The sequence below is a fragment of the Fistularia commersonii genome, chromosome 12 (genome assembly GCF_037954325.1).
Source record: "Fistularia commersonii isolate RoL2024-O1a breed Wild chromosome 12, RoL_Fcom_v1.0, whole genome shotgun sequence".
Lineage (NCBI taxonomy): Eukaryota > Metazoa > Chordata > Actinopteri > Syngnathiformes > Fistulariidae > Fistularia > Fistularia commersonii.
Genome location: NC_141295.1, coordinates 19899526 through 19918369, shown reverse-complemented (window position 1 = coordinate 19918369; position 18844 = coordinate 19899526). Strand labels below are relative to the sequence as shown.

At 58.1% G+C, this 18844-nt stretch overlaps 1 protein-coding gene across 1 annotated transcript; it reads right to left on the bottom strand.

Annotated features, from left to right (window-relative positions):
- Positions 1-10534: 10534 nt before the first annotated feature.
- On the bottom strand, positions 10535-17196 carry LOC147229125 (neuropeptide FF receptor 2-like). Its single transcript, XM_086156194.1, has 2 exons — positions 14086-17196; positions 10535-12891 (listed from the first exon to the last, which is right to left on the bottom strand). Exons 1-2 carry the CDS (start codon positions 14886-14888, stop codon positions 11973-11975), a joined length of 1722 nt encoding a protein of 573 aa, XP_086012320.1. The 5' UTR covers positions 14889-17196; the 3' UTR covers positions 10535-11972.
- Between the last annotated feature and the right edge of the window lie 1648 nt (positions 17197-18844).

Below are 18844 nucleotides of genomic sequence, written 5' to 3'. Positions count from 1 at the left end.
TGATGGCTCAGCGAGCGCCGCGAGCAGACGGGAACATCATGTCTTCAAGCCCCCCTGGTGCTGATGGAGATGGAGATGAGGACCATCCGTTGCACAAAAGCATAAATAGCGGTTTGCTGCAGCCAAACATCCATGTTTACCGTTTACCGGCGCTTCAGCTCCCGAGGCGGCGGGAGGCGGTAATTACACACACAGCATCTCCAGGATCCAAATGTGTGTGTGTGTGTGTGTGTGTGTGCTAATCATCATTTCTGTGTGTGAGTGTGTGTCTTTCATCTGCCTTCTTGATCAGCTTTTATCCAAAGCGCCAAGCGTCTGCAGGTGTGTGTGTGTGTGTGTGTGTGTGTGTGTCTGATTACAGGGGTCTGATTACACAAAAGCACCCAGTCCATCAGAACAAAGGATGTTCTGATGTGAAGATCCACACTGTCCCTAATATTCTGGTCACTATCACATGCAGAGTGTGGATGACCCCTGACCCCTGACCCCTGACCCCTGTGCTAACTATTTATAATCATATATCAATATATTCAACCTCAGAGGGATCAGAAAGTAAAAGTGAGAAAGTATCAGAGGTGTGACTCTGGACCTTCACCACCTTCTTACCTCCCTCTTCATGAATGTCCTTGTCAGCCCTGATTAAACGATGATGTTTTCACAGAAGAAGAGAAGAAGAAGAGACGAAGAGGAGAAGAAGAGAAGAAGAGAAGAAGAGGAGAAGGGAAAGGGAAGAAGAAGAAGAAGAGGAGGAGAAGCGGAGGAGAAGAAGAAAAAGAAGAAGAAGATAAGAAGAGAAGAAGAGGAGAAGAGAAGAAGAGGAGAAGAAGAAGAAGAAGAGGAGAAGAAGAGGAGAAGAGAAGAATAGAGGCCATCATGACTTCATTTGTTTTGCCACAGGAGGTGGAAAGATCTGACAGGAAGCTCTGTGTTTCCGGTGGTTTCTAACATCAGGTGAAGATGTTGGAGGGCGGCAGGCGTCGTGGCGACGGAGGAATCCGAGTCTGCGGCGACGAGCCGTTCACTTTGGCGGGAGCAGGTCGGAGATAAACGACTCGCTCTCGCTCCGCCTGCATTCACAGCCACATTACACTTTTAAAGGGAAGAAAGACGGGGGGGTCGGGGGGCAATTACACAGCTGAAAGGCCGTCAGCGCTCTGAATGTGCGAGGCGGCGGCGGCGGCGGCGGCGGCGGCGGCGGCTCTGTGATCGAATGCTGACTGATATGGAATGAGAGACCTTGAGTGTTTCATGAGTGCCGGCGCCGCTCCACGCTTATATAACATCCAGTTTCATCACATTACACCCTGACTTCCTGTCCGGAACTCCACGCCATCTTTGCAGTTATTTTGGTTTGGAGGCGGCAGAGGGTTCCACAACGGGTTCCTCGGAGGACCCCCTCCATCGTCTGCCTCTATGAGATACCTCAATGTACAAGAACTCCAACCATCGAGGGATGGATAAACTTCCATCCTTCATCTTCCGTCCATCCAGGCACCTCCTGGACAAACCACCTCCACACACCAAGCCAGGAATGACATCCAGCAGCTACAGCATTCATCTCCACCATTGACTCCATCTAGACCTTATCTAGACTCCATCCATAGAGTCCATCCATAATCCATGGCAGTCAAGGACCTGAACTCATCCCAAGAAGAGAACCCGTCTTATCTCCTCTCAGTCTTAGGTGACCTTCTCCTGGCTCAAATAGCAGCATCTGGAGGTCCTTCCAGAAGGTTCCCTCAGAGGTTGCTCCTCAGCGTCCACCGAGGCTGGAGCTGCTTCACATAAACGCACCTGAAGATCCGCCCACTGAGGACCCGGAGATGCCTTCTGAACCAGGACCAGCCGTTAGAGTGGAAAGCAAATCCACCTGAAAAAGATCTGATCCATAAGGACCCCCACCTCCAAACACACACACACACACACACACACACACACACACACACACACACCAGAGCAGCATGCTGTGATGCCACACAAAGAACAATGAATGGAACGAAGACAATAATAATTAAAAACGTTTGGGCTTCACGTCTGAGTGGAAACATCTCAGCGGAGCCTCTCAGTCCTGGAGCGGCAGCAGCGACTGCCAATGTTTCACTGGATGTTAATACACACACACACACACACACACACACACACACACACACACAGACACTCACTCAGTGAATGGAAACAAATCAGCGGCAAAGACGGGGAATTGATATTGCGGCTGTGGATGCTTCTGCTCTGATGAGCAGCAGGGACGAAACCACTCTGAGATTCTGCTACCATCCGTGTGTGTGTGTGTGTGTGTGTGTGTGTGTGTGTGTGTGTGTGTGTGTGTGTGTGTTCACCTCCCAAAAATAGCTCTCTCAGACAGCCCGGTGGTCCAGTTGGTATCACCAGGGAATTCGAATTGTGTCCAGGAGGTTCAAAACTGCTCCTCATCACTGCACTGAGGAAGGTCACTCTGTCAACCAGTGTGTGTGTGTGTGTGTGTGTGTGTGTGTGTGTGTGTGATGGAGAGTGTACACCTAAGTCCTCTGGTGTCTTTGTAGCGGCGCTGATGTCCATTGATGCTGCTGCTGGAGTGGGCGGAGTCTATTCTGCCTGTGGAGGTCAGCGTTGTGGATCTCCAGAGGTTCTGGTGGGACAGCTGCACCTTCTCCACACGGAGCTCCCACAGGGTTCCTCATGGGACTTCATATCGCAGCGTCGCCATTAGCATGGACGCTTGAGGCACTTTAGCTTGTACGCAGTCCTGAGGGACAATTGACTTCCTGAATGTCCATAAAACCATTTGGTCTCACTGGCTGATGGTCCTCGAGGGTTCCTGTGTTTCTCCTCTCTCCAAAGGCCGGAGAACATCGGACTTCCGGTTCCGTGAAAGCGACCGAAGCTCAGGCAGCGGCTGCCGCGCTCGCGCTTCCTGACGGCCGAGGCTCGGGGCACAGCGAACCCTCCAGAAGGTCCGGCACGCTAATGATTCATGAGGAGAAGAAGAGCATGAGCGATGAAGGGCTTGAGGAGGGACGGGGTCGGGTCGGATCCTGGACCTCGGGGACGGCGGCTCTGGATTCCCAGAGAGCTCCTCAGCTGTCTGACCTCGGCGCTGTGCAAAATTCATCAACTGCAGAAGCTCCGCCCTCCCCTCTCCTGCGACCCACCAGCCATCCATCAGCTCATCACCTCGTCGCCCCGACGCCATCGGCCCGCTCCGTCATTTATGTCTGCCCCCACATCTCCACCTCCACCTCCATCTCCATCTCCATCTCCATCTCCCCATCCACCCCTCATTAAACACACCGTTTCTTCACAAGCAGCCCCTCGGTTGCCCTCCCATACACTCTGTATGTGTGTGTGTGTGTGTGTGTGAGGTACGTGGATGTGTTACATAATTGGCGTGTGCAACCTTTGGGTCCTCCCCTGCAGGACGTGAATGTTCTCTCCCAGGATCTGACCTTGACCCGTGCAGAGAACCTTCCAGGTCTCCTGTCCATCTGCTCCTCCCAGAAGAGCAGAAGGTCCGGCTCCTCCTCTGGGAGGAGGCGGCAAACCGGAGGTTCCTCCTTTCCTGGGACAGGAGAGCCGAACCAAAGGAGCCGAGGATCCGTCAGGTGGACCTGCAGGAGAAGCGTTCCTCGCCGTGGCCACAGGAGGTGGAGGTCTTCTCCCGGCTCCACGCTGGCCTCGGTGATACGGACACTAATAGTTCTGATAATGCCCGGTCCAGCACCGGGGGAGGACCTGCGCTGACATGATGATGAAGAAGAAGAAGAAGACATAATGCAGCGCCGCTCTGCTCTCCAGGACGCCTGGACCTTTGAGGACGTCCAGAAGGAGCTTCTTCCTGCGCGAGGCGCTCGCCTTCCTCGCTCAGCCTGCAGAGCGTGGAAGGCGGCGTGGCGCTCCCGGGTCGGACGCGGAATCTGCCGGCGCCGTGACGGTTCCTCCGAAGCTCCTCGGCCGGCTCCGGCCCGCGGCTCCACCTGCGCTCCTCCACAAAGACGGCCAGGATCATCTCTTCCTGCTTCTCATTCCGTTGAAAGAACGAGCCACCTGAGCGAGAGGCTGCGGGAGCGTGGTCCATGATGGTCCTGGACCAGGAACCCCACCCCTCCGGGGAATCTGCGACGGCTCAGACCAGATCTTCTGATCTGCTGATTCTTGAGATGGTCAGGATGTCACACATCCTGGAAGAATGAGCTCCATAAATATTAGATGATGAGACGTTACAGTGGTGACCTCGGGCTGCCCAGCGTCCCCGAGGCTCTCCGGAGACGATGACCTCCACTGATGAGAGGAACACGAGCGTCGGCTCCTCGGACGCCTCTTCCTGCCTCCGTCCCAGGCCGGACGTCCTCCTGGGAGCCCGTGGACCCGGCGCTGACCTAGCAGATCGGGTTCCTCCAGGATCGCTGACTGGGCTCTTCTCTAGGTTTCATTCCGTTCCATTCCAGTCATTTAGAAGACGCTTTTATCCAAAGCGGCTCACATGAAGTGTGTTTCCCGCTTCTCCTCCAGAGACGCGGCAGACCTTCGGAGAAGGTGCAGAACCGGCGTTTGGCCGAGGAAGTCCCGGGGTCTCCATCTTCATCTCCCAGAGCTGCTCCGTCATCTCCGCGTCCAGGTCCGTCTGAAGAGAGGAGCTCCTGGTGATGAACCAGTGTTTGCTGATCCCGCGCTGCAGAGGAGGGGGATGAATTCCGCCAAAACGGAAATGGCGGCCGGATTTGCCTCCCGGGGCGCCGCCTCGGCTCGGTGCCGAGGAGCACGACGGAGATCCAGAATGCGACCCCTCCAGACCCGCGGGCCAGAAGGTCGGGGTCGTCGATCGAGGCGTCGAGGCACCGAAGGGCCGGACCTGCAGACAGCGGGACCTGAGTCGTCTTCGGCGGCCTCGTCTTCTTCGGGCTTTTTCCGACCGCGTGAACGTCCTCCAGGCCTTTGACCTCGGAGCAGCAGCCGGAGGAGACAGAAACTCCTCCATGCCTTCCAAGCCGGCGTCACGACGCCTCGCCGAGGGAACGGCCGAAGAACGGGACCGATACCAGCAACGCCAGAAGGTCCCCGACACGGAAGCTCCTAATCCACCGAACCCCCGGGAGGACGAGCCGCCATCTGCTGCCAGGAGGAGGCTGAGCCTCCTCTGCAGGAGGAGATCCAGACTCTGAGAAGCAAGGGGACAAAGAGCTCAGATAAGAGTCCAGATGGACGCCGCAGAAGATGGAGGAGTCGATGGAGGAGATGATCCTCTCTGATAGCGCCGACCTTTCTCACAAGGAATCGCGTCGCTCCAACGCGAACAGAAAACATCTCCTGCAAGCTCTCGGCTCCTCCGTCCCAGGGCGGAGAAGGACAGGAGTTTCCCCAAAGACAGCCGGGAGGATCCAGGACACGCCTGATTCTCGGGGTTCGATCGAAAGCCTGTGAGAAACGATCTCCTGCTCCGAGGACTCGGGGAGAACCTTCAGCGTGATGTGAAGAACAGATTCGTCGAATCCTCCAGGAGCGTTTGTTGTTGTGTCTCCACGCGCTCAGGACTGACGTCTGTTCTGGTTCTGGAGATGGAGAGGACCAGACGTCTCGCGCTCCACCAGAAGCTCAGGTACAAAACTCCAGGAAGGTTCTGCTCAGATCATGTGTGGAGAACAAGCTGCAGAACTCCAGAACCAGGACCTTCTTGCAGAGCATGCAGAGCATGTTCAGCTCAAAGCATGAATGTCTGCATGTGTGTGTGTGTGTGTGTGAGTGGGGGGGGGGGGGCATTTTTGCTTCTTCCCCAGGAGAGGATCTGGAATAATTCCCGCCTCTGCTCCTCGTCCTGCAGCCAGGAGGAACTTTCAAGTTAAACACAAGAACATAACAAAAAGCTGCCCAGCACACACACACACACACACACACACACACACACACACACACATACACACACACACACACACACAGACACACACACACACACTCTCACACACACACTCTCACACACAAACATAATATGATGGATATCTGGGGACTCACAGTTGCTGCAGAACAGAGTGACCAAGAGGAAGTGCTCTGACTGTGAGGTCCAGGTGAGGTCCAGGTGAGGTCTTGGAGAGGTCCTGGAGAGGTCCTGGTGTGGTCCGGCTGGACAGGAGGTTGGACCAGGTCAGGGTGGGAGGTTGACACCAGATGGAAGTAGCACCGGAAGCTAATAGATCTATGGAGGCGACGCGTGGAGGTCCTTCTGCTAATGTGTGAAGAAGGTTCCGGATAAGCCCAGACCTTGTCCAGGTGTGGTCTGGGGGTCTGGCACGGTGGCCCTGAGGAGCAAACTTCTTACAACACATCCAACTGACGGGTTGATGTTTATCCATGCAAACACGTACGCACGTCCACAGGCAACCATTGCACGATTTATCGGCTTAAAATTGACTCAAATGAAATCCTGCATGAACTGGTCCGTTCTGGTCCGGTGCAGACCAGAGACCAGAACCATCCCAGCTCCTCCTCTGGTGCAGGATCTTCTCACACTTCCATAGGAACTCACAGGTACTTGGTGATCAGTGGAGCTTCATTATCTATACCTTCTTCCTGCTGTAAGTCAGTGTCTCTCTCTCACACACATACACACACACACACACACACACACACACATAAATACACGCATGCGCCGCAGCCATCTCTCAGGTGTGCTGCTGAGCTGCAGGAAGTAGCATTAGCATGCAGCACCACAAACAGAGCTCAGCTTAAATAACCAGATGGACTGTCCGAGCCCGGCGGCCAGCGGGACGCTGCCGGGCTGCTGCCGACATCACTGGGTTAGGACGGGGGGGTGATTACCCCCCCCCCCCCCCCCCCCGCACACACACACACACACACACACACACACACACACACACACAGATCTGATCCGAGGAAGGCATTTTTTATCTCAAATGCAAAGTAAGGGTCTGGTTCTGCTGTGTGTCTGCTGCGACCTGCAAGCCGCTGCGTAGATTAAATAACGTTACGGGTGGAATGAGAGAAACGCCGATGACAAAACTTTCACAAACACACGGACTGCAGGTGTCTTCGCCATGGCAACAGCAGACCCCGCGGCCCGGCCCCGGCGGGGGCCACGGTGCTTATTTGATCCCGGCGTCCCGCGGACACGGTTCGCCGGCGTCTCCTGAAACCCCCGCCCTCAGACGGAGGCGTGGGGGCCAAGGTGTCGGCGCGCTCGCCGTTTCCTTGCCAACCGTGCGTTACCCGCCATCAATGTGACAGTTTTATTAAAGCGCTTAAGCGGCCGGATGACAAGAGAAACGCCCGGGGCTGCGGGCGCTTCATCCGCCACAAAGTTGATGCTAACGCTAGCAAACAGTGTTAGCACGACACGGACGAGCAGTTTGAAAATGTCGTCTTTCCATCCTGCGGGCAGCGCCGGGCCTCCGTTCTCCCGCTTGTGTTTTTCTCCTGAAACACGCGAGCCGGCTGACGACGGGGCGCCGACGGAAAAAGCGCCGGACGGCTCAGAAACGGCCTTTCAAGTCGACGCAAATTCGCCGCCGCGCCGCACGAGAACCGATGAAAACCTTCCGGGTTTTTTTCCCCGACGATGGCACTTGGCCTTTTCTCCCGCACACCTGCTGCAGGAGGACGGATTTCTTCTGGCTCGGCAGGCGGGAGGAATGAACGCACCTCGTTCTCCGAATCCATTCCTCCACGCAGACGTTCGGCGTGACGGTTTCCTCTCGCCGACCGACCACTGCCATCTTTGAAGTCCACGGCCGGCGTGAGGTTCAAAACCTCACAGCTGGAAACAGTCAGAGAGCATCTGATGCCAGAGCTGTCGGCCAAAGAGAACATAGGCCAGCATGTGTGTGTGTGTGTGTGTGTGTGTGTGTGTGTGTGTGTGTGTTTTTGTGTGTGTGTGTGTGAGTCGGCAGGCGCTTGATAAAAAGGGAGCATAATTAAAGTGAAATGAACATTGATGTCAAAAAATAAAAGCCTGTCATAACATTTTACTGTCACCTATTCAAAGCACACACACACACACACACACACACACACACACACACACACACACACACACACCACCTCCACTGAACCTTTTCCATGTCGTGTAAGAGTTCGTCTGTGGAGGAATGAATCACCTCGGAGCGTCACTACCTGTCTCCATGTCTGCATGGCTCCTGGAGGCTGAAGGACAGCGTGGCGTGATCAGACCTGCGCGCTCACGTGCACGAGCACATGCCACACGTCGCCGAGCCATTCCCGCCGTGTGTTTTGTGGGTGGGTGGTTGTTTGTCCAAATGAGACGTGTGAATGAGAGAGTGAATGGTTGTGTGTCTCTATAGGTGTCTCTAGGTGTCTCTAGGTGTCTCTAGGTGTCTCTAGGTGTCCCTGTGATTGGTCCAGGGTGAACCTCGCCTCTCCAATCACAGCAGAGACCCCCCCCCACCTGACCCCGTGACCCCGAGCTCAGGTTGGAGAATGAATGAATGTGTGACTCATGCTGAGCAGCTCCTCAGGGTGCTGCCCTGCTGAAGGACACGTCACACATGAAGAATCCAAATGAATGAGCGTCTGCTCGCTCTGCAACCCCGACCGGACAGGAGGAGGAAGACGAGGTGGAAGAGGAAGAGAGGAGGAGGAGAAGGAGGAGGAGAAGGAGGGATGACGGAGGACGAGGTCCTGCCCTCTTCTGTCCTGACCTTTACCTCATTCATCTGATCCAGGAAGGAAACAGAAACATCTGCTGCTCGGCCAGGATTATTTTTGGTGGTACTCGTCCTATATCTCCTTCTTCTGGTCCTCTAGTGGCCTCAGCCAATCACCTGCCTCCATCTAACCCTCCCCTCTCACACCATCACACCACCAGCGTCCTTCGACCCAGATCTTCTCCATCCTTCCTCCGTGTCCATGTCCAGACCACGTCAGTGTGATTGTACCTCCAGAACATCTACTATGTGCCGCCCCTCTGATGGACCCAAATGTATCTTAACATCTCCTTCGGCTCACGCCACCCTTGAGCAGCGCTCGGTCGGTGCGGCGACCGGCACAAAGTTCACGGTTGTGTTCCTCCAAAGTTCACGGTCGTGTGAAGGCGTTGCTCGGCGGGGGAGCCGAGGAACCGAAGCCCCGTCACACCGGAGGCCGGGGGGGTCAGGAGACCTGAGATGATCCACAGGAGAGGTGACACTTCAGGGTGTGGGGGAGGAGACCAGCCACCTCCAACGTTCTTGCACTGAATGTCAGGCTGCGGGGGGGGGGGGCGCGCACACACACACACACACACACACACACACACACACACACACACACACAGCAGGCTGGTAAAATAAGACAAGTGATATGCTAGCTAAAGGGGAAGAGGTGCAGCAGTTAGCATGGCGCAGGAGCGATGCGGGGATCCAAAGGAAACGCAAATAGAAACAGGAAGTGAAAGACCGGCCGACTGGCCGACGGGCCGACGGGCCGACAGGCCGACGGGCCACCAGGCCGACTGGCCACCGGGCCAACTGGCTGACGGGCCGGCGCTCCAGAGGTGTGGGGGCAGGTGAGGAGCCGGCGGGCCGTCGGCCCGGCTAGCAAGCTGGAAGGCCTGGTGGAATGAGGTCATCCGAGCCGCAGGGGGAATATAATGGAACGCTAATGAGCTGAGCTAGCGCTGAGTTAGCCAGACGCAGGCTAGCAGACAGCACGCTAGCCGTCCTGCGGCCGTCAGCCGCGGCCCGAACGAGCCAGAACCCCTCGGCCCGGCCGTGGTCGTGGGTTCAGGGGAAGCACTCGGAGCGATCTACCCGCCAAAGGTCTCGGGCTAGCTCGGACGGCGGCGCGCAACCAAACAAAACGGGACGTCTCTGGATCGCTGTGAAGGCGGCTTCCAGCGGGGCGCGGCGGCCAGCTGCCTCGGGAGGCGTCGCATCAGGACCGGAGGACCGGCCCGTCACGATTCATCTGTCAGCGGGAGGAGATCTGACACGTTGTCCAATTCCAGGAGTTAGCGGCTCCAGAGGAGGACCGCCCGGCGAGCACCCGCGGGAGGCTAACGACACAGCGCGAACCGCCGCCGCGGAAAACCGATCATGACAGGAAGCCGCAACCACGCGCTCGGATCCAAGATGGCTGGACGGCGGAGCGGTACTCGGCCCCACCTCGGCGGCGCCCCTGATCTGAGCGAACGAAGCCCAGCAGGAAGCTGATGGAGGCAGCGGAGCTCTGAGGATGCGGCGGTGTCGGGTTAGCAAACCTCAGACGTGACCGCATCCGGAGTTTTCCGGGGGCCTCGATCCGGGTCACCGGCCTGGATCAAGACTAGGTTGCAGAACCTGAACCGGTTTCACTTTTGGCGCCGACGCGAGCGCTCAAACCAGTGTTGTTGAGTGGGCTGGGGGGGGGGGGGGTGGAGGCCTCCTTCACCCCACCGAGGAATCGAGCGGCTCATAACTTGATTTGGACGTCGGTTAAATCCAATCAGGCCTCGGGGAACCACAGAAGATATTGCAAAAAGCCTGCAAAAGGTCCGTTTTCCGCCCGCCGCCCGCCCGGCCCGTCATATCACGACAACTTTCACAATGTTGGACAACATTAGAAGCCTAAGCGTGGCAGCCGGTGCTCCTCCACGCAGCCACGGCTCCGACCGCCGGCACACTCTCAAGCTCTTTATTGACACAACAAATGCACATTAGTCAGCACAGCGAAAACACATTTGGACGGGAGGAGGAACGTGATGCTTGAAGCCGATCAACGCTGACAGTTTCTCCGGACAGGAAAGCCACGCCGCTCCACGCCGCTCCACGCCGCTCCACGCCGCTCCACGCCTGGAGAGGTGAGGGTTAAAGTCCCGCTCGCCGCCCGGCACCGGATTCCGTTTCCGATTCCGTTTGTTTCCGCCATCCTTCCTCTCGTCGGGCCGCTACTCGGATCTCATGCAGCTGCAGAGGAGGCGGAGGGACGCCGGCGGCGAAGAGCTCTGTTTCCCCAACACGGCCGTTACACTTCGCATTTCTAAGAATATCTTCTCATGGACCTCCGGCGCCGTTTCCCCTCATTAATTGCATTTACTTCCGACAGGCTCGCCTGCGTAAACACGTATTATGGACGGCGGCGGATTATCCACGGCAGCAAAAAGCAACTGAAAGCCTCGATTCCAGGCGTCACATCAGCTCGGCGGTTTCGAAAGAGGCCCGCTTAGCTAAGAGACAGCTGTCGCCGAGATCCTCGGGGGGGTGGCGAGGATGGGGCGCCGGCGTCTGGGAGGGGGGGGTGAAGGATAGCGAGCGCGAGTGCGGAATCCATTAGCAGAGGTTCGGAGGCCGGGACGCAGGAACACGGCCGGCGCGATCGTCTCGGCGCCGAGAGGCGACGGCGCGGCATCACGGGCGAAGAGCCGGAGCTCCGGAGAACGTCTGATTAAGAGAGGAAACACATGAAAGTGTTTGCCGGCAGGCCCGGCAGGCCCGGCAGGGCGGCCGCCGCTTCTTTAAACGGTTTTAAACAAGATGCAGGGGAGACGCGGGGGGGTGAAGGCGGCAGAACCCACCGCGGTAATCATCGATCTCGGCCGTCGACAAAAGACGGGCACCTTTTTTGAAGGAAAATAGATTCAATCATCCGACTCGGCCGGCGTGCGTTTTCGAGCGACGCTCCCACGATGCGCCGCCAAATAGAGCCGACCTTTTCCGCGAGGAACACGTGCACGGAGCGAGATATTCCCAAAGAGGCGTGGAGGGAAAACAAGCTTGAGCAAACACCCTCAATGTGTGAAGCCCCGCCGCAGAGTCCTTCTGTCGATCCCCGGCCGGCTGCGAAATCACCGGCGACGCCACGAGCACGTCGCGGCGTCCCGCCGGAACCCGACCGTCTCCGACTGTCTCCGCCTCGGCCGATCACGGCGAGCCCGAGCGGAGCGGGATCCCTCGCTCCTCGTTACCCAGGGACCGCCCGGCTTAGGCTCGGCGCAGAAGGAGCGGCAGGAACAGGAAGACATCCTCGTGTCCCGGAGCGCCGGCGCCTCCCGCCGCTCACAGGCCGTTCACCTCGGCGCTCCGCTGCTCCCGCTCCTCCCGCTCTTCCACCGCGGCGTAGCTTTGTGGCGTCCTGCGGCGCCCAGAGTAGCAGAGGCGCTCTTTCCCCGAGGAACCGCCGTCTGTCGTATCGTCCGACAGACCGAACATCCTGTCCCCCGAATGCCTCCTGGCGGGCGGCACGTCCGTGGTCGTCCGCTCCATTTTCAGAGGCGACGACCCGAAGTTCTCGGTGAGGGAGTGCCTCCTGGCGGGCGGGGGGCGGGGCGGCGGGGCGGGGTCGGACCGCCACCGGTCCCGGGTGCTGCGGTCGGACCCGGCTTCCCCCCGGCCCGACCCCGCGACCCCCGTGGAGCTCAGCAGCCTGGGGATGGTCATCACGGGTGTGGAGACCGCCGCCGCGCCGGTGACGTGATCGTGGTCGGCGGCGCACAAGGAAGCGTCGGCGACGACGGCGGCAGACGCCGCCGCCACGGAGCCGGAGAAGGACGTGGTGCTGAAGAGAGAGGCCACCTTCTGGTGGTAGCGTGTCCGGATCACCTTGGCGGAGCGGTACAGGTCCCCGATGAAGCAGTAGCAGATGGGGTTCAGGCTGGAGTTGGTCAGACCGAGCCACTGGGCGAACGGCCGCGTCTGCAAGAGCCAAGACGGCGGGCGCTCCTCGCGGTCGATCCACAGATCGACCAGGTAGAGAGGCAGCCAGGACGCGGCGAACAGCAGCACCAGGCACACCACCATCTTGGCGATCTTCTGACGGGTCTTGAGGCGCGAGGCGTGCAGCGCTTGGCTACGGGGGTCGAGATCGGAGAAGGTCGACTTCTTGCCGCCCCAAAGCCGCCTGCCGGTCAGGAAGCCTATGGTGAGGTTAAAGGTCACTGGTAGACAGTAGAGCACCACAAACAGCAGGACATTGTATCTGTGGAATTGAAATTACATAATTAATATGCAGCCACGGACGCTTAACGTCAACTTCATCACTGAACGGCATCTTTCTTTGCCCTCCGAAAACCGCGCTGCGCAAATGCTGCCGCGTTTTCATTTGCGAGACCAAATGTCATCGGCTCTCGGGCTTCACGCTGGAGCGCAGCTGCTCCCAAGAGTAAATATTGCTAATGACTCGCTGGAAGTGAAGCCGCGGTGATGAGAATTACAGGAGCGGCCGAGAGAAACTCCTGGTCCGGCGGACAGAAAACTGAAACCAAAACTTTTCAGGGTCGGGTGGATCTCCGCGTCGACGGAGACGAACGGGCCGCTATCATCCGGTATCGCGTCCCGGTCTTATTTCTCCTCACACTCAAACACGACGCCGCCGCTCTGGACGGCGGCCTTATCTGCACCGCTTCATTGGAAAACAACCAGGGGATTTTTAGAACAAACATTCTGATTCGGTGAGTAGCTACTGAAGAATGAGAGCTACCGCTGGTTTCCTGGCGCGGCACACGGAGCCGTGAATCACTGGGCCGATGAGATAATCACTCGGGCTCCTTGGGATCCAACGCGCTCAGCTAGCCAAAGCCCAGATGAAGAACCCTCGCTTTTATGGTGTCGCTAATCCCGGACGGACAAACGCCAAGTCCATCCCCGGAGAGAATATCCCGTTTTTAGCCTTCCCGAAGTCGGAAGCAAACGACATCAAAAGGAAACGACGAGGCGACGTGGAGGAGATGCGCTAGGCTAATTAGCCTCTCGTCGGACGACGCGTCAGCCCAGGTCTCTGAGCGCGAGCCCTCGGCGGCCCGCTGGCCCCCGGGGAGGCCGTCGGTGGCGGGGCGCTCGCCGCGACAGCCACGAGTCCCGCCAAACGCTTCGGACGCCGGAGACTTGGGATCTTTCTGGAGCCACACGGGACAAACGGCTATCTAGCGTTTGGGTTTTCCGCAGGAACTCCGTGAACCTTCAGAATCCATCGCCCGGCTTAGATGAAACCGGCGTGGAGGTCTGAAGGGACGATGACAAAAAGTCCTGCTTCAGACCTCAAGGTTGACCGGAGTTACGGCGTTAAGAGGTCAAAGGTTGAGTCTACCTATAACGTATCTGATGATTGACGGCGAGGAGGTTCGGTGGCGGCGAGGAGCCGACGCCACGGACCCGGAGCGGCGGCCGTACGTACCCTTGTTTGAGGCGCGGCCGAGGCCACTCCTCCTGACACACCAGGATGGTGAAAGTCCCGAAGCTGATCTCGCGGCGGCGGTTCACGACGGCGATGGGAGCGCACATCAGGGAGGACGCCGCCCACACCACGGCGACGGCGGCCAGGATCCGGCGGCGCGTGAACATGGCGCGCGCCCGCAGCGGGGAGCGCACGCTGTAGTAGCGGTTGACGCTGATCACCGTCAGCGTCAGCACGCTGGCCGAGACGGACACGGCCTGCGTGAAGGGCACGGCGCGGCACAGGGGGTCGCCGTACACCCACGCCGTGTAGATCTGGCTGCCCAGCGTGATGGGCATGCACACGCACACCACCGCCAGGTCGCACACCGCCAGGTTGACCAGGAGGCTGTGGGTGGCGCTGACGCCGGCCAGACGGCGTCCGCGGCGGGTGGTCAGCACCCGCAGGGACATCAGGTTCCCGGAGAAGCCCAGGATGAAGGACAGGCAGTACATGACGGTCAGGGCGATGGTGCCGGGCTCGTGCAGCGTCCACAGCAGCATGTTCTCCAGGTCCGCCGGGTCCTCCGACGACAGGGTGGGGAAGGAGAGGGCGGGCGGCGAGGCTCCGGCGAGCGGGCCGGACGAGGAGGTGGATCGCAGCGGGCCGGACGAGGAGGACGAGTTGACGGAGGAGGGCAGCATGATGGAGCTGTAGAAGCTCAAGCTGCGGTTGAAGCCTCCCGAGGAGCCGAAGAGCGGCGGCGGCGGCGTGGAGACGGCCCGACGAGCCGAGCTCCACCCTGGAAGCGGGTCTGCGTCCATGCTGCTCTCTCAGCGGGAAGTTTGGGAAGCTCCTCACTCACTGTCAGGGTTCTCCAAGAGCCTCCTGAGAATCCATGGATGGATTGACGGGCGAGGAGTCAAACCGGCGACCGCACGCTCGCAAGAAAAGAACTCCAGCGGCGGCGGCGGCGGCCCGGAGGAAACCCGGCGCCCTGGAGGTTCGGTCCCGTGAAGCCCAGGATCTGGCCGGAGATGATGGTCCCCATCTCCTGTCACACCCAGTGAGTCAGCTCCTCTCACATCCAGGTTCTTCCAGGGGAACCTTCTCCTGGCGGATCCTCCTCCCAGCTCCACCGCTAATGGCTTTTCTCACCTTCCAAGAAAGCAGAGCTCCTCCTCCTCCTCTTCCTCCTCTTCCTCCTCGGCCGCTCTGATCTTCTCACACCTGTGGAGGCGGCGAGGAGGACGGTCACACCGGGGGAGGGGAAGCTGGGAGATGTTGTCCTCCTCCCGCAGCAGGAGCTCCGAGCGCCGGGCTCCTGGCGAGGAGCCTCCGGATCATCAGGAGAAGCCGAGGAGGCTCCCGCGATCTCGATGCGCGTCCACGGACAGTTTGCGCGTCTCTGCCGCGCAGCAGCGCCGCCGCGGGTCTGCAGGTGCTCACATCTCAGCAGAGGCTGGAGGATCAGGACGAGGAGGACGGGCGGCTCGGCCGGGTCCGCCGGACCCTGGAGGACGGATGGAGAGGAGGATGGAGATCCGCGCCGGAGGAGAGAGAGGAAGAAGAGGAGGAAGAAGAGGAGGAGGAGGAACCAAAGTTGCTCCTGCAGAGCTTCTCACTTCGCCTCTCAGCCGCCGGTGGCGGAGTGAGAAGGAGATGGAAGGAGAAGGAGGAGGAGGAGGAGGAGGAGGAGGAGCTCTCTTCAGCTTCTCCTCCTCCGCCGCGGCGGGACGGGGGAGGAGGGCGGTTGCGCACGCACACGCACCCGCCACACTTGGATACGCAGACGCGTGCACGCCACACGTCTCGTGCGTGCAAAGCAGCGGGTCGATCGGGCATCGACTGATTCGTGCGCGTACCAAGGCGCGTGCGCGCAGTTTCGCGGGCAAAGAGGAGACAGTGAAACTTTGGCTCCGAGGTTCCTCCTTCCACCTCCACCTCGAAGCCCAGGACCAGGACCAGGACCAGGAGGTCTGGACGAAGACCCGCTCACAGAGGACCATCATCCTTCTCCATCCTCGTCCCACCAAACCTCCAGGTTCTCCACCGCCATGATCTCCCGCTAGCATGAACACCTCCTCCCTGAGATCCTCCTCCTGAAGGTCCTCCTCTGGGCAGACAGCCCAGGGTCAGGGGTCAGGGGTCAGGGAGGTCCCGGGTCAGGGTCAGGGGTCAGGGTCAGGGGTCAGGGGTCAGGGTCAGGGAGGTCCCGGGTCAGGGTCAGGGGCCCAAAGGTTGGACTTTGGTGTTTTTCTAACACCGTGGACTTCAGAAGGTGAGATCTTCCCACCATTACTGACACCTGGTCAGAGACAGAACCGGCACAGGAACCTGATCAGTCTGAGAAGGTGAGGATGAGCTCCATGGAGGTGTCTCCTTCTCTGAGGACCTCCCCCCTGCAGCTCACTGCTAAATTAGTTACAAGCCGTCACGCTGCATTAGAATCAGAAGATGCACCTTCTGTCCAGATCATCTGAGACGTTCTCCTTCTCTGGGGCGGAACTCTGGAAGTGTCCTCATTAAATGTGTTCGCTCGGCGCGGCCGAACCCTGAACGTGGCGCGGGAGCTCCTGGAGGAAGGCCTGAAGGTCACCTCAGGAGCTTCTCCTGTAATAACGTCAGGGCGGTGCTGAGGTCCACCTCCACAGAGACCTGGGGTGATGGAGATATGAGTCGGCCGAGAGCATCCATTATTTACCTCCACTTTAAGGAGTGAATGATTAATGCCCCCCCCCTCGTGGTGCATTCGGGTTCCGAACGGATATCGTCCCGTTTTTCCCCGTCGTGGGATTCCTGAACACCGCGTCCTCCTCCAGGTCTTTGAACGCCTCGCAGGATGTGTGGAGCTTCAACGCCTCCGGTTTCTGTTTGGTTGCTTTTGACAGCAAATAAATCAATAAATTAATAAATCAACAAATCAATGGTCCGAATAGATAAAAAGGCGTGCGGCGTCCATCGGGCGCCCACGTCTGCTTCGGCCTCTCCCCGAAGACAACCCGCCGGTAATCTGATTACCCGGTCTGCTAACTGTGCTAGCATGCTATGCACCTAGACCATTCTGCTGTCCCTGTGGATCTCACTATTAAAATTTTCAAACACTCAAAGCATTAATACATGAAGTAAATTTCCATAGTTTGGCTGATGTGTATAATTTTTTTCGTCAACAACTGTAACGTGTTTCTCGTGTTTCTCGTAATCATAAAACGACTGCGAAGAGACATGAGGTGAGGCAGGCAGTGACGGTGCCTCATGCTAGGGGGCGCCGCTGATCCCAGGGAGCCTTTTTACTACTCGGCTACAGAATAATAGAATTAGCAATAGCAAGCTACTGTAAACAGTTGGCAAGTCAAGTGCAGCCATCCAGTTATTTTTTGGGTCTGTGTAGCTCACAAACGATGAGGGATGGATGTAAATCTCCTGGGCAGCTTCTCCACTTTTTGGCCCAGAAGGATCTCATTTAAAGTGTTCATGAGGTGACAAAGTTCCTCCGGCCGGCGGTCACCGTTCCGGCTACGACAGCATCGGCAAAGCGCTCGTTCTCGGCTCCGAACAGACTCAAAACGAACGTCCGGAACAGGAGCGATCGAGGACGACCGTCTTCACCGGCAGTGATTTCCATTGAGACACAGAAAAGAAACAGAAGACTTCTACAAGCAAGTTATCGATGCTTTTCTTCAGAAGGAGCGGCGCATCGACTTCATTTATAAGTAAAGGGAAGCGATAACGATTTTTAACATGTGCTTTTTTCTATGCTACGGTTTGTATATGTAAAGAATGCTGATGGGATATTTTAAACAAAACACTTCAACCGCTGCCAATAAAACAGTGACTCAGCTGCTCTGAAGGTTCATACGTTCGTAAATCTGACCGTGATGACGTCAGCGCCTCAGCGGCCATCAACCTCAGCGCACGTCACCGCGCACAACCTTCATCCTGCAAGATGCTTCTGGAGGAACCCGAAGAGCCCCGAGGAGCCCCACACAGACACGGGGAGAACATGGAGGCTCCAGAGGAACCCTGTGGGAATCCAACCCGGGACCTTCTGGTCGAGAGGCGGCGGTTCAAACCCCTGCCCTTCGGTCCCGTCAGTTAGAGAAGTTCCTCCTCCGTCAGCAGATTCCTCTCAGGTGTTTCTCCACGATGGCGGGAGTCATGTGTTATCAAAAAGGGACAGACGCTCCTTTCGGGGTCTCCTCACCATCATCCAGCCTTCTGCGGTGGATTATCAGCCTCCTCCGGAGGCAGAGAGTCGCCGGTCGCCCGCGGACATGAGGACGCCGCTGAGCCCGCCGTGACCTCCAAATGAGCCTCACTATCTGGAGATGAGGAAGTAATGAATCGCTGATCTGGAGATAGCGGCGTTTGGGACCTTCTCAGACACATCGCTCTCAATGAAAGGAGACGAATCGGTCCAGGGGGCTGATCGTCTTCTTCATCCCGCCTGAAGCACCGAGCTTCATGAGAGAGACCTCCTTCTTCTGGTTCCCCTCCAGCCCTCCATCGCCCCCCCGCGCCCTCAGGGGGCTTTGGATTCCCAGGACGCTGCAGACGGAAGCCGACGCTGGAAAGGCGTCTCCGTCAGCGAGTCCAGAAACACATCGTCGACGCCGCAGACGAGGTCCTGCTCTACAACGTTCCCCTTTCTGATGGAGATCCTGTCACCGTTCTGGTCTGACGTTCTCAATGTCGGACCGGAAGTTCTTCTTCTTATGGCCTCCGCCATTGTTTCTTCAACAGCCTTCCCTCCACTCGGATGAAGCCTTGGTGTCATCTG

What these genes read in the sequence shown, in the direction of transcription:
- LOC147229125 (XM_086156194.1), bottom strand. Translation starts at nt 14,888, where the DNA reads ATGGACGCAGACCCGCTTCCAGGGTGGAGCTCGGCTCGTCGGGCCGTC. An exon ending in CGGCCGCGCCTCAAACAAGG is followed by an intron (nt 12,892 to 14,085) that starts GTACGTACGGCC and finishes TCAATTCCACAG; the next exon opens with ATACAATGTCCTGCTGTTTG.